This window comes from Pristis pectinata, chromosome 4, assembly GCF_009764475.1.
Source record: "Pristis pectinata isolate sPriPec2 chromosome 4, sPriPec2.1.pri, whole genome shotgun sequence".
Taxonomy (NCBI): Eukaryota; Metazoa; Chordata; class Chondrichthyes; order Rhinopristiformes; family Pristidae; genus Pristis; species Pristis pectinata.
Genome location: NC_067408.1, coordinates 106,009,457 through 106,024,763, shown reverse-complemented (window position 1 = coordinate 106,024,763; position 15,307 = coordinate 106,009,457). Strand labels below are relative to the sequence as shown.

The 15,307-nt window shown below is 40.2% G+C and overlaps 1 protein-coding gene across 11 annotated transcripts in view; it reads left to right on the top strand.

Moving 5' to 3' along the window:
• Nucleotides 1-15,099, top strand: part of erg (ETS transcription factor ERG) — a 205,650-nt gene extending 190,551 nt beyond the window's left edge. For 7 of the 11 annotated variants that reach the window (XM_052014588.1, XM_052014593.1, XM_052014589.1 and 4 more), the window contains 6 exons: nt 2,362-2,442; nt 5,486-5,557; nt 7,298-7,360; nt 9,092-9,145; nt 11,496-11,546; nt 11,879-15,099. In XM_052014588.1, the coding sequence (XP_051870548.1) occupies nt 2,362-2,442; nt 5,486-5,557; nt 7,298-7,360; nt 9,092-9,145; nt 11,496-11,546; nt 11,879-12,399 (842 nt within the window). In that variant the 3' untranslated portion in view covers nt 12,400-15,099. The remainder of the gene's footprint in view (nt 1-2,361; nt 2,443-5,485; nt 5,558-7,297; nt 7,361-9,091; nt 9,146-11,495; nt 11,547-11,878) is intronic. The other 4 variants (XM_052014590.1, XM_052014594.1, XM_052014599.1 and 1 more) reach the window with 3 other exon arrangements.
• Nucleotides 15,100-15,307: the final 208 nt, after the last annotated feature.

Genomic DNA, 15,307 nt, shown 5'->3' with positions numbered 1-15,307 from the left:
GCTTTTGTGTGCTCCCAACAAGTGGACTCAATGTTCTCGATGCAGACACAAGTGCTCCTTCCCCATTTTGATTGGTCACGGACCAGGGATTCCCACACGTCAGTGGGGTTATTGCACTTCTTCAAGAAGACTTTGAGAACATATTTGAATCTTTTCCATTGTCCACCTGTTAATTTTTTTTCTAGGATAGAGCTTGGAGCTGAGTGGCTGTTTTGGACATCATGTATGAATGAAGCATCCTGCTCAGTGGAGCCAGTTGAGTGTAATTAGGGTGGTAATCCTGGGGATTTTGTCCCAGGGAAGGATGCTGACATTGTTTATTTTTATTCTATCAATGAATTTGGAGGATTTTGTAAAGACACCATTGGCGGATTCCCTCCAGCTTTGGGGCACCTGCTGTGGGTAGTGCATGTATCAGAAGTGTACAGGAGGGCAAAGGTTACTGATGCTCTGTGGCCTATAAGCTATGGACTAGGCTTGACATCTTGATCCTCAAGCATTCTTTTCCTCAGACAGCCAAAGGCTGTGCTGCCTCACTGAAGACAATGGTGACTTTCAGCATTCATGCCTGCCTTTCAGGGAGAGTTGGCTCCCGAGATAATGGGAAGTGGTCTACGTTTCATCATGGATTTTGATTGTCGCAGAACAGCGTTATGCAGCAAGGGTAGGTTGCTGGAGGGCCTCTGTTTTGCAGATGTTAATTCTAAAACCCACTCTTTCTGTGTCAGTGAATGAGCCCTTGATGACTTCGTCCTTGGCATTCCAGCCTACGCAAGTGTTGTCTGCATGCTGCAGGTCCATGACTGGGGTCACCCCTTAGTTCCGTCATCAGTTTTGCTAGAGCTCCTTGATGTCACATTCAGTCTGGTGCCATAATGTTAAAGTCAATCCCTCTCTCCTCCCCTCTGGAATTTGACTCTTTTGTTCACGCTTGGACCAAAGATGTAATGAGTTCTGAAGCTGAGTGGTCCTGGCAAAACCCAAACTGTTAACAGTTGAGCAGGTTATTGGTGAGCAAATGCCACTTGAGAGCCTTGTCCAACCCCACGATGACCATTTCTGATGAAAGATCATCAGTTGGAAGTGTTAACGCTTTTTCTTTCTCGGTAGTGTAGCGGATAGCGTGACGTCATTACAGCGCCTGGGACCCGGGTTCAATCCCGGCCACTGTCTGTGAGGAGTCTGTGCGTTCTCTCCGTGTCTGCATGTGTTTCCTCCGGGTGCTCCGGTTTCCTCCCACATTCCAAAGACGTACGGGTTAGGAAGTTGTGGGCATGCTATGTTGGTGCTGGAAGCATGGTGACACTTGCGGGCTGCCCTCAGAACACTACGCAAAAGATGTATTTCACTGTGTGTTTCGATGTACATGTGACTAATAAAGAAATCTTATCTTATCTTACCTTAAACTGCTGAGTATTCCCAGAGTATTTTCTGCTTTATTTCAGATTTACAGCATCTGCAATTTTATTTCCCCTTCCCCCCATTGAAGTCAATACACACTGCACTATCTTTTTTTAATTCAACTCATTCTTTCCCAGGACTTGAAACCTATGGAAGCCTATTTCCTCTTTCTGCCTTAAAACATTATAAATTCAAACCTTAGTGAAGCTGAATCACTGCTGCCGGTTCACCTGTGTCATGTCTTTTACTTTTCTCAGCACAGGTGGCGAATGCTCAATAAACCAATCTTGGCCCTTCGAGTACATATCCCAATGTATAAATAATGAGAATTGATATTACCCCTTCATCAAGTGATAGTCGGTAGTACCAGCTCGTTCAGATGGCACAGATGCACGGAGCTAGAGCTTTGCAAAATAGTGCACTGGCCATTATTTGTTTTGGCAGTAGTAGAAATTGGAACATTATTGCTTAAGATGCAGAGTGGCTGAAAGGTTTTAGTCAGCCAATTCCTTGGCAGGCCGGAACGATTTTTTTTCAATGCCGCATTTAGTGACAATGCCAAGCCAGTCAGGCTGGAGATGATTGGGCAATTTCCCTGTTAATCATACTTGGTGATCTCAATACTGCACATACCCTTGGTAACTATGATTCATTCACTACGATATGTTTTTCTGCAGACTTATCCTGCCTTTATTGGGAGAAGTTGTTGTAGTTTCGTTCTCCTCCACTCTTTAAACAGTCTCTGCTTTCTGAGTAAATTGACTTTGTTTGCTAAACAATGGACTGTTTGCTGTGAGTGATATGCCCCTCCCCCAACTCATTGGCTGACACAGTGTTGTCAATAAATACCTCTTTTTTTTAAAATCCATAGTTGGCAGAAACTTTTTCCTGTGTAACTGTCACTTTTCAATAGGATAACGTTTTGGTGACTTTTGAATCGAATCATTTCCTATTTTGCAGCACCACTTCCTCATTTGACTTCAGACGATGTCGATAAAGCCTTGCAAAACTCTCCGCGTCTGATGCACGCCAGAAACACAGGTAATATATTAAAGCTGAGCTGTCATCCACCAACTTTCCATTCCCACACCCCTACATCCTGGTACATACAATGAACCACAGCTGGCTACATGAGCATTGGCCAAAACGCAAGATGCAAAGGTCTTAGACAGACCCTTTCTTGTCTGTCCCCTTTCCTGTAAATAAACCTTTCAAAACTAAGTTGCAGTACCAAGGCATGAAACAATAGGACTTGGAATGGTGCGTGTAAATTATTCCTGAATATCAATATCAGAATTTTGGTTGGGTTACAGAGGATCAGAGGATGTGCAGAAGAGGTGAGTTGAAATATTATGTGACAAGGAAGGTTATTCAGTTTGTGCATGGATAATAGGCTTCACAAAATTGGATTGGCAGCAGTTGGTGAGGCTCAGATTTTGCCTTTCTCTTCTATTGAGGATGGTGTCTGTTACAGAGGAAGAAGGCAAAAGAATGAGGTAGCGTACATTTTTCAGTACTTATCATAGTTGGCAAATATAAGACCTTCTAATACTTGATGTGCATAGGAAACATTTCAATTTTTGCTCATTAACCCACTAAATGATATTGCAATATGCGTAGGTCTGGAAGTTCAATTGAGTGTGTGGTTTTATTCAATAATATTCAGCTTTTAAGGGTGTTTCCAGAGTTTTTCTGTTTCAACTGGTGACCTAAACATCTCTCTTTGAGGCCAGGTGAATATATTTCTGGCCTAGAAAGACGCGTAAATGGCCATGAATTTCTGATAGTATTTTCTTTCTTCTACACCCTTGCCATTGGTTCTATGTGTTATCCTTTTAGCCTCCCAACTTTTTCCCACGGTGTGAGTATCAAAAAGAAAAAGGCATAGGTTTAAAGTGAGATGAGTTGGTGGAATCAGATACAAATACAGTTAGGCATTTAGACTGACACTTAAGTATTGCAAGGCATAGAAGGATACGGTCCTAATGCGGTCAAATGGGATCAGTGTAGATGGGCAAGAAGGTCAGCATTGTCCTGGTGTTGTGAAGAGCCTATTCCTATGCTGTACAACTCTGACCCTAGTGAGACTAGAACTAGGGAACATAACCTCAAGATTTGGGGAAGTAGAGTTAGGACAGAGATAAGGAGGAACTGCTTTTCCGAGAGTGGTGAATCTGTGGAAGTCTCTACTCAAGGAAGCAGTAGAGGCTACATCATTAAATATATTTAAGACATGGTTAGATAGATTTTTGCATAGCAGGGGAATTAAGGGTTATGGGGAAAAGGCAGGTAGGTGGATCTGTGTCCACGGCCAGATCAGCCATGATCTTATTGAATGGAGGAGCAGGCTCGACGGGCCAGATGGCCTAATCCTGCTCCTATTTCTTACGTTCTTGTGACTCCTCTCACAATGTGGAAAAACAGCTTTATCTGTAATTTCTCCAGCATTTCTGTTATGGTCAAAAATCAGGATGACCACTTAGAAACCCAGGAATGGAAAATAAATGCAACCTGGCAGAGTCATATCAACAACACCTAAGAACTGGAAGCAATTCAAAATAAGGAAATAGTCGGAATAGCGATAAAATACATGGAAGCAGCGAAACTAATTGATAAGACTATAAAAAGTTGAAACGAGATTGGGTTTATTTCTAGCAGAACAGATCACAAAAACATACTGAGAATCTTCTATTGATTATAAATCCCTGGTAACACCAACCATGGTGCAGATCCATTCCAATCTCATTCCAATAAAACAGGGCCAAAAAGTTTAACAGTGACAATATTAGAATTGTGAGGATGTAACTATTGAGAAGGATCAACCAGGCCATAGCTCACTTATCCAAAGAGATGACTGGGAAGAAACCTGTCTTTACTGTTTTGAATGAGTTTAATGAGGTGGACATAGAAAAGCTGATTCCAGTGGCCGGTGAGTGCAGGTTATGGTCGGGAGAGAGGTGGAAGTTAAGTGTAAAGAATTTAGCAGGAGTTTTTTTATACATATAGAGACCAATAAGAATGAAAAATATATTATTTGATGGACTGTTTGATGCTAAAAGAATGAACTGGGAGGATTGGAATGCCCAAAGGGGGCATGACATGGATGGACCAGGGAATCAGCATCAGACAAAGCTGTGTGCACGCTAATGACAGGCTTGGGTTATTTGGACTGAATGGCTTGTTTTTGTGCTGTAGACTCCATGCAAAAAGGACTGTTATTAAGTTTTCTAGATGGCAGATATTTCACCACCTTATTGAATGCAAAATGATTGAGTCCAGTGCAATTACAGTACAGTCACATCCTTCATCTTTTCTATCAGGCATTCCCTCATATAACAACCTCATATCTTTCTTTTTCTTTTGACAATTTCTGTTAATTGTCTGATCAGCAAACAGGAGAAATCTTTTCACAGTTTCTTTCACCAATTGAAATGCAGCACAATTTGTACCTGTGCTGGACTGAGAACCTTGCAACCACTTCTTATTTTCTCTTCTAATATTGCCTCCAGTTTGCTACTCTTGCTCTCTCAAAAACAGTGACTCACACTGTGGTACCACGGGAGCTGGAAGATCCTCTGATCCCACCCTCTCCCCCACCCCCCAACCCACTCCACCAAGGGATGGTTCTTAGCATGTGGAATAGAACCAATGAGTGAAAATGTATTACTTTAAAGGATGCATCCTCTAAAGGAGCTGACTCTGACCCAACCAGTACCTCAGTGAAGAAATGCTTTGGTTGCTTCATGTATTCTCAATGTAAATATGTTCATGAAGATCTCTGACTGTAATTGTGCAGAGATTGTAATGATATTCAGGCCACCTGTTATTTCCTTAACCACTATCACCCATGCCCTAGACTTGTCCGCATGCCCCACATCAATGCTGGATGGTGATCATTACTAAACAACGACCAGGAACTTTGTTGATTATTCTCTTCCAAGCACTGAGGCCAATCACTCAATGACCCTAGGATCAGGGATTAAACCTGAGGGTGATTTGGCTTGAGCACCACTGTGCATTTATATTTGGTCAATCGCTGTTTGTACTTGATTGCTTTACAGGTATTTCCTCTTTAACTTTTCAGGGGGTGCAACATTCATTTTTCCAAATCCATCAGTTTATCCTGAACCAACCCAGAGACTGACAGTGAGACCCGGTAAGATTCTACAATGTAAATATAACTGAGAAGTGGGCTATTAGTAAAAATTCTATCTTCTTATGGTGTGATAAATATGCATGGCATATTGTGTAAATGCCTGAATGAATTCCCCAATAAAATTCAAGGAATTGGACAAAGAAATGTCAAAAACAATGCTATGGGTTTCTGCATTAAACTGGCCCCTGCACTGTTCCTGTCAGGAGCTAAAAAAAGAGCTTGCATCAATGTCGTGCAAATTGAAAAACATGTTGTAGCTTGAAATACTCTCCCACAGCAGCCAAGGTACAGCTCTGCCATGGAAATGAGGGAAAATGTAGGAGAGAGAGGACAAGGCATTCTCCTGTGCATCTGGGCACATGATGGTCTGCACCATGCTGTCAATAATCTCATGTTTCTCTGGGTTGTGGGGTGATCAAGGAGCCGGTGATCACAGCAGGCAGCTCGGATGTGATTTGTACAACAAGCCTGTGACCAGTAAAAGGACCAAACTTGCTGCAGAGTAACATAATCCTGAGCCTTGAAGGCCGAGGCCGGCAGATTCTCTGTGTAAGGATGCATTGCTGGGATCTTCATCACTGCTCGTGAACCACACTGCTTCACAACAGTCCTGGTCAACTAACATCTCTTCCCTCGCCAAGAAGGCACAGCAACATCTTCACTTTTTACGGCGGCTGAAAAGAGCAAACCTGCCCTCCCCCACCCTCACTACATTCTGCAGGGGTACCATTGAGAGTGTCTTGACCAGCTGCATCTCTGCCTGGTACTGTAACTGTAACATCTCTGACCGTAAGTCTTTGCAGAGAATTGCGAATACAACGAGAAAGATCATTGGAGCACATCTTCTCTCCATCTCAGATATTTACAATACACGATGCACACGTAAGGTTTACAGAATCATAGATGACCCTTCTCATCCCTCCCATGACCTATTTGTCCCACTGCTGTCTGGCAAGCGGTACCGGAGCATCCGGGCCAGAACTACTAGATTTCACAACAGTTTTTTCCCTCAGGCTGTCAGGCTCCTGAATACCCTGATAGACAAATGCCGCGTCAAAAGCTCTGGTTTGCACAATGGCATATAAGAACCTTGGCTGCTGCTGAACATGTTTATACAATTAGTACAACATACTGAGCTTGTACTTCTCTTCATCCAACTCGGTTTTGCACTAACTCTGAACTAAATTTGTATTTTGTATATACCATGTTTTTGCACTATTTGTACTTGCACAATTTTTTTTGTTTTTTGTTTGTGTTCATTGTATGTCTTCTGTTCTATGTATGTCCTCTGTTGTGTGAGTCTGAGGGAAACAACATTTCGTTCCGCCATGTGCTTTTATAGCGTGGATGAATGACAGTAAAGTAACTTGAACTTGAATTTAAGTGGTGGCAATGAGGCCAACAGTACAATCTGATGCACGGAACTTTTTTCTTGCTCCTGTGCATACATCTACCTGTGCATATGACAATAAACTGGACTTTATGAGCAGGAGGGCCGCAAAACGTGCAGTAACAGCGTGAATGGGAAGTGGGGATGGCAGGCCCAAGTGAGCATGATCCAAGTAGTCCCACAGCAGCTGCCCACATTTTGGTTCTGTTAAAGAGACACATAATCCAAATGTGTTTGCTTCACACCAGACGTCTAGGGTTATCACCAGCCACCAGTCTACCATGGTTCTGCAAGAACGTCAGAGTTTTTCAATTGATGACTATTTCATTCATTCCACTTTCTATTTTTAGATTTGCCTTATGATGCAACCAGACGATCAGGGTGGGGAAGTCATCCTGGAGTTCCGTCAAAGGGTAATAAGTTTACAGTCTGTAACACTGATCAATGGGGGCCTTTGTCTCCACAGATACTGCATATGAAATTGCAACAGGTCAACCTTTTTTTATGTAAAGTCTATGCTCATCAAGGTGACAAAGAATATTTGTGGGGAGTGGAACTCTTGGAATGACTTTCACAGACAGACTCCGGTCCTTGCCAGCCTGATACATGGTTAAATTCAACATTCAGCCTCATTTGAATGGAAGCAGAAGCTGAGGCCAGCGAACAGGCATCCTATTGCATCACGCAGGTCATGGTTGGTCTCGATCTAGTTGCCTCTGATGCTAAGTTGTCCCTGCAAAAGAGCATAAGAACATGTAATAAAAGGTAGTCATAGGCAATTCATTCCCTTAAACCTGCTCCAACATTTGGAAAGATCATGGCTGTTCTCAGCTTGGTCTAAACTCTACTTTTCTGCCTGTTGCAATGTAACCCTCAAACAGAGAGTATAGTCAATGACTCAGCCACTCTGGTGTAGAGAACTTCAAAGATTCAGAATCCTTGAAAGAAGAAGTTTCTCCTGTATCAAGTGGGTAACCCATTATTCCAAAGCCACACCTGCTAATTTTAGATTGAGACAAAAAATCCTCTCATCGTTTACCTTGTCAAGCCCTTCAAAACTTTGTTTGCTTCAATAAGATCTCTTTGCCTTCTTCTAAATTCCAATGAGTACTGGCCCAGCCTTCACAACCTTTCCTCATAAAACAACCCTACAACCCAGGAATCAACCCAATTAACCTTCCTCAAGCTAAAATGAAAACAGAAAGCGCTGGAGATAGTCCGCGGGTCAGACAGTGTCTGTGAAGTGAGAAACTGTTAACATTTCAGGTCCAGTGTTAAATTTGCCTCACTCTCTACAGCTGACATCTGACATGCTGACATCCTGGCGCATTTTCAGTTTTTATTTCAGATTTATGGCATCTGCAGGTTTTTGCTGCTTAGGAATGCCTCCAATACAAGTATATCCCATCAAAATTAAGGAGACCAATCTGTATGCAGTACTCCAGATGTGGTCTCACTAACACCTTGTACATCTGTAGCAAGCTTTCCTATTTTTAGCAGTGAAACTAACGTTCCATTTGCCTTCTGAATTACTTGCTGCACTTGGATGATAACTTTGTGCCTCTGAACAGCAGCATTTTGCAAACTCTCTCCATTTTAAACAATATTCGGCTTTTCTATTCTTCCCACCAAAGTGGATGACTCTCACATGTCCCAGTCTGTCAAGTAGTTTTGAAGGGATTTGGGAGGCAGATTGTTCAGTGGGTGTGCTTTCATTCATATTGATGGGGAAGAAAATGGCACAATAGCCTAGGTGTCTTCTGAATGAGGGCCACTTATTACTCCAGTAGTGGGTGGGGCGTTGATGCAAGCTGCAGTTGTACTGGTGTTGGCGCCCTAATTATGTCAGAAGAGTCCAGTTTTAATCTACTCACTGGCCCATGCCCCACTTGGTGGCACCTCTGAAAAGCTGTGAAGATTGCAGCAAGCAGGACCATGCCTGCAAAATATTCACTGCTGTTCATCTAACTACCCATTTCCATCACATGAGAAGGGTTAAAATTGTGACACAATAGAGGCAGAATCATAACCTTCACGCTTCAATAAAAATGATACAACTTGTAATTCCAAATGCAGTAGGAAGAAGATATTGAGGAATAAGTGTACCTAAAGGATCTTAATTGACAATTTTTCTTTCTTGCCAGGAACCCCTTCCTCAAATGTAACCAAAGTAGAAGACCAGCCTCGACAACCAATAGGTACATGCACTTGTAGATTATAAACTATGCTAGTTACCCGTTTAGCTGTGTTAGTATAATCAGTGTCCTTTGAACAAACCCTTGAATCACAGCTGATTCTTAAAACTGTTTGCCTTCTTCAGCCAACTTATTTATTGCAAACAAGAGATTTATAAGCAAGAACATTTTTTTGGTGTCAAGTTCCTACTCTAATGCAATGTGTTATCGCAATCTCTGCAATTACCCATTTCAAAGTGACACATTTCCAAGATTCTGTTAGTGACAACAAGCCTTCTCACATTTTCCCCATTAGAAGGAATTTCACAATTGTCAGCACTCCAGAAACAGTCCATTCTGAGAAAATAACAGTGCTAGCTTTCTGATCCTGGAAGTACCAGCGCATGTGGTAAATGTGGATAAGACTGATACTGTACATCACTTTTAATTCACATATGTTGGTACTAGAACTGGTAATGTATTATAAATGATCCAAATCATTAAAAAGGAAACTGTGGCCCAAGAATATAAATTTTGTACCTTTTCATTTTTTTTAAATCTTAAAGTGCTGCTGAACTAATGGATCAAATCCAGGAGATTTTCTTTGTGCATTATGTTTTATGAATTGTAAATGTTCTTTATAAACATATTAACTATCTTTTATGTATCTGTAGCTCAGAGAAAAATTTCCTCCCATTACCATTTCTTAATTTTATTGATATTCTTGGGAAATTTAACAGATACTTATAATGGTGGACAGATGTTTAAAGTATTCTGATCTTCTTCTGCAAGTTATCGTAACAGAGTTAATAACTCGTTTATGTTAAACAGGTTGGACTAGTGTTACCATTAGTCAGCACAATTCATCTGAAATTGAATCAAACCTGCATTAAAAGCTTGTGCAATTTTAAGTGGAAGATACATTGAGCATAATTTCCACAAACTTTAAGGCCGGTTTAAAAAGGATTGCATTGGGAACTACTCATGCCTACAAAACTGCCCATTCCCTCATATTGAAATAATGGGCATAGGGCATTTCTGTCAATTGTGCTGATTTGTAGCCCTTCAAGAAGGCTCTTCAAATTGAACTCATTTTTAGACTCAAAGGTTATGATTCAAGTTCATACTTGGTTGCTAGCTCTGTGGGCATCCATTGCATTCACCTTAAGATATTTGGTTCCATTGAGGTCAACAGCGTGAGTGATACTGTCACACAAATTATAATAACCAAAGATTAAGAAGATCAGTGGGTACTTTTTATAAGGTATTAAATATTAAAAAGAACATCAATTTCCTATTGTACACCAACAGAAGTTTTAAAAGATTCAGTGTAGTTTTAGAAAGTGATTTTCAATTAGAGATGGACTATGATCTCATGATCTACCTTGTTGTGACCTTGCACCTTATTACACTGCACTTTCTCTATAGCTGTGACACTTTACTCTGTACTGTTATTGTTGTTACCTGTACTACATCAATGCACTCTGAACTAACTCAATGTAACTGCACTGTGTAATGAATTGACCTGTACAATCGGTATGCAAGACAAGATTTTCACTGTACCTCAGTACAAGTGACAATAATAAATCAATACCAATACCAATAATAAGCACAGTGTCAGCTGCAACAATAAAATTTCAAAAGCATACCTGACATAAGTACATGGATGTTGCAGAGGGAAAAATGTTCTGATATATTGTCTGGTTGCACTTGTTCAAGGAAGATTTCACAATTGTGATTATGCAAGCATATTTGGGCAGAAAGTTAAACCATAATTTCTCTGAAAAACAAGCTCAATTTCAAGAGTAACATGTAGCTACATTGCTAATTGCATGTCAAAGTGGAAGCTTAAATCTGCTGACTTAAAACAGTAAACAGGAAAATGTTATACAAACTAAAGAAGCAAATGGCCACCATTATCAGCAGTAGGTGAGATGAAAGAGTCAATGTTGGCACACAATTCAACAAAGGAATTAGGGATAAGAGGATTGGGAAGGAGACATGGCAGTGGTGGACAGTGGCGGGAGAATGGAGGTCTGATCACATTCACTCCTGATGTCCAAATGTATCTTCCATCCAGAAATGACACTGGAGATGGTGAAGGGCCTGGAACACCTTTCCCTGGCCCAGGGGTCAATGCAGTGTCCAGGCTGCTGCCCTATTTGACAATGGGTAACAGAACAGGCCAGAGAATGATCTTGAACCTCTCTGGTCCATATGGCTCAGAAACACCACAAGTGGTACATTAATCGACTGAATCTGCAGACGAATGCAGATACTTTATACTCTATGACTTCTGTAATATGAATCTTATATTTATGTTTCATAAATATTCTAAATTACATCACCATGTGAACATTTATTTCGATTTTAGCAGATCCTTATCAGATCCTTGGGCCAACAAGCAGCCGACTTGCAAACCCAGGTATGTTGAAAGTAACAAAAGCAGTTTTAATGGAAGAACAAAAGTGAATTCATTTCCTGATGAATTCTCCTTCTCTCACTCTCCTTCCTCATTTTACTATCAAGATGGTTTTCACCATTATGTCTACTTATTTATTCCTATCACCAATACTGTGAAGCACCATATCTCTGTCAGCCTCTGTCTGCACTTTATCTTCCCACTTACCTTCCCCAGCTTCTGCCTTATAGGTCTTGAACTTCTCCTCTCTTTCTCTTAATAAAAGTGAAAACTTTGAGGCATTGATGTTCCTTCTGTAGCTGTATGGCCTAATGCCAATCTTTACTCTATTTCAGGGAGTGGTCAGATTCAGCTGTGGCAGTTCTTGCTGGAGCTTCTTTCAGACAGCTCTAATGCCAACTGCATTACTTGGGAAGGGACCAATGGAGAGTTCAAGATGACTGACCCAGATGAAGTTGCAAGACGTTGGGGAGAGAGGAAGAGCAAGCCCAACATGAACTACGACAAGCTGAGCAGGGCCTTGCGTTACTACTATGACAAGAACATCATGACCAAAGTCCATGGCAAGCGCTATGCTTACAAGTTTGACTTCCATGGGATTGCACAAGCCTTGCAACCCCACCCCCCTGAGTCTTCTGTGTACAAGTACCCGACAGATATCTCGTACATGAGCTCCTATCATGCACATCAACCAAAGATGAATTTTGTGGCTCCCCATCCTCCAGCTCTACCTGTGACATCATCTAGTTTCTTTGCAGCTCCAGGTCCATACTGGAATTCTCCTACTGGAAGTATCTACCCAAACGCCAGACATCCTGCCACCCATATGCCACCTCATCTTGGCACTTACTATTGAACAAAGCTCATACTTTCAATTAAGACTTGGGTTACTGCTCTGGGAATGCAACACTGTGTTACTAACTATGGACTTTTAAAATTGGAGAAATAAAAATAAAGTTTAGACTCAAACTATACATGAATACTGAAGATAAGTCTCGAATACTGGAAGAGATAAAACCGTGTGTTGACTAATTGGAAACAAACTTGATACATGTCCGTGGAAGACTGGAGTTGGGTTACTAAAAGAGCAGTATTTTATAAAGAGCACATGAAATGAGAAAAAGAATTAAGGATCAAGTCCCTGGTCGCTGCTGGCAATCAGGAAGAAATAAGCGTTGCATGGAATGCAATATTGAGATTATGGAATTTGAGAAGCAAAGATCAACACACAGCAAGAGAAAACCAATGTCAAAATTATATAAATGTAGGATCTACCGACGAGAGACTTGAAATGTAACTTCTTGGATGTTCTTCAGTAGTTAAACTCTTGCTCTCTGAAATGAAGTATTTATACCTTCTGGAATTTATTTGTTAACAGGATTTATCATTCTAAATATATTAAAAACAAAATTGTGGAAGATATCTCCAAAACTTGGGAGACTGTTGGACAATACTGCAATGATTTGGTACAATGATTTCTTACTTTGCATGGTTTGAGCCAAACATTTGGATTTGAGTATGTGCAGAAGGCTACGTGATGGATTGGTAATTAGGCAAAGGCAATGAAATAGGAGAATAGTTGGGTAGAAAGGAATGAACTGGTGTGTGTTTCGCAAGCGGACATGCAAAAACAAGACATTATCAATTGGATGTAAAAAGATTCTCCAAAGAAGTCACTAAAAACAGATTAATTTTCATAATCATTATTATGAAGGGGAATATAGAAGGAGAAAACAAAACAGAAATCTGGAGCCAAAACACTTCATCATTTAATGAATTAAAAAAAACATCTCTAAGAATTGGAAAACTGGGATTGTCTGGAATTATAACATTTTGAAAACAATCGGGATCTTGTGAATGTGCTTGATGTAAAATTGATCAAGACCTGAAACTTGGGGTTTTAACATTTTTATACCTGCACATTTGGGCTGGGAAGCCCACTATCAAACCTGAGGAGATTTCAATGCATTTTTTTTAAACCTAGGCGGTCGCCAGATGTGAAGAGTCGCGAACGCTGTGCGTTTGTAAGAAATAAGTATTCAAATCAAGGTTATTTGCATTTTATATTGTAAACTTATTATGTAACTTATGCATTTATATATTCCTTTGTTTTCTGACACTACGAGTTGACCTCGGCCAACCATGGACACCAAAATATAAAAAAAACAAAAACAGAAAAAAAAAGAAAAAGACAAAAAAATATGATGCGCGATTAAATGTTACAGCCTTGATTTATAACTCTTTTTAATGAAATATGCTTTATGTTTACATACGAAACTCTTAGCACATAGGATGCAAATTATATATGTATTAAAATAAGCCTGGCTTTCATTTCAGAGTTTGTTTTCCCATTGTTACTTATACCTCAAGCTTATGACAACATTTTTTTGTGTGGTCATGTAAGGTGGGTGGGAGGGATGGGAGAGTGGTTGGTGCATTGGTCAACAAAAGGAACGAAAACCCTAACTACATGTAGGTAACTTTTGATATCTAATGGGTGGATCTAATCACCTTAAAAGATGGGGCATTGTTACAAAAGCTAATTAATTAAAATAATCATGTAATTGTTATTCAATAAAAGTAATTTTATTGATACTGTGCCAAAAAAACAGATATTTGAAGTATTCTCATTTTAAGAGAACATTGACTGTACACTTGCTGTGATATGGGCAAAATAATACAGACTGAGACAAGTGTAGCTAGTAATTGTGAAGCCACCCACCAGTAGCAAAGAAAGAAATATAGCTTAATTTTGTGGGTCAAAAGAAGTGGATGGTTTAAGAAGATTTCAGCAGCTGAGTCTTTGGAGCCGAAATTCTTCTTATTTTGAATGAATAATGCAGGCAAAAATGTAAAACAGCAGATTTTCTTGTGTTGCTGCAGTTTACAACCCACATTGGTTCTCAACTACATTTGGGCCAAGTAGTCCAGAGTACCAAGCCATCTAAACTCCACGCGAGTGTGATTTTGTCAGTGATCTCACTCTGCTTTGAAGTCCAGTCAGACACTGACTCCCACTTCAGTGTGCATTTGTGCTATGACAGTGGCATGGGTATGATAAGAGAATATTCCATGCTGTGGCAATAATGGAAATGTACCCTTATTTTTCTTTTAATTCCCGAGATAATCTTATTTTAAATTTGCAAGTACAACATGCAAGTGCAACATGTAAAACATGCTGATCCGATCAGGGAAGTGGTATTTGCAGAGCTGATATTTTGGTTTCTAAGCTCTTATATTTTTCTAAGATAGTATTTGAATTCAGCCAGGGAGCTCATCTCCCAACTTTCCTTCAAGAAAACGAAAAAAAAGAATGGAAGGGCCATGAAGTGTTTGTATCATTGAGGAAGATTAAAAAATAATCTCCATAGGAATTTCATTTTACCTTGACAGAAGCTAAGGTTATAACCAGCTGCCTTGATGCTGCCAGACTTTGACGAAAACTGGGTTGGAAAAAGTGCTTTTAAATTCTGTCTGTCTTTGTTCCCAAAGCAAAATCTGTAATGTACACAGTATAGTGAAGATTAAATTTTGAAGGTGCATATTCTGGCTTTAAATAAACGGTTACACAGCACTGTCTCTTACTACATTTCATTTTTCTGATAGTTACCAAAGCACTATTTACAAAACAAACTCATTCACTTGCAGTAAGAAGATTTTTAATTGCATTCAAATTGCCTGCCATTTATCCTTCATTATGTGATAGAAAAACAAACCATTTGGCCCAACCAGATGAGCCCAGGTTACCTCAACTAACCCAATCA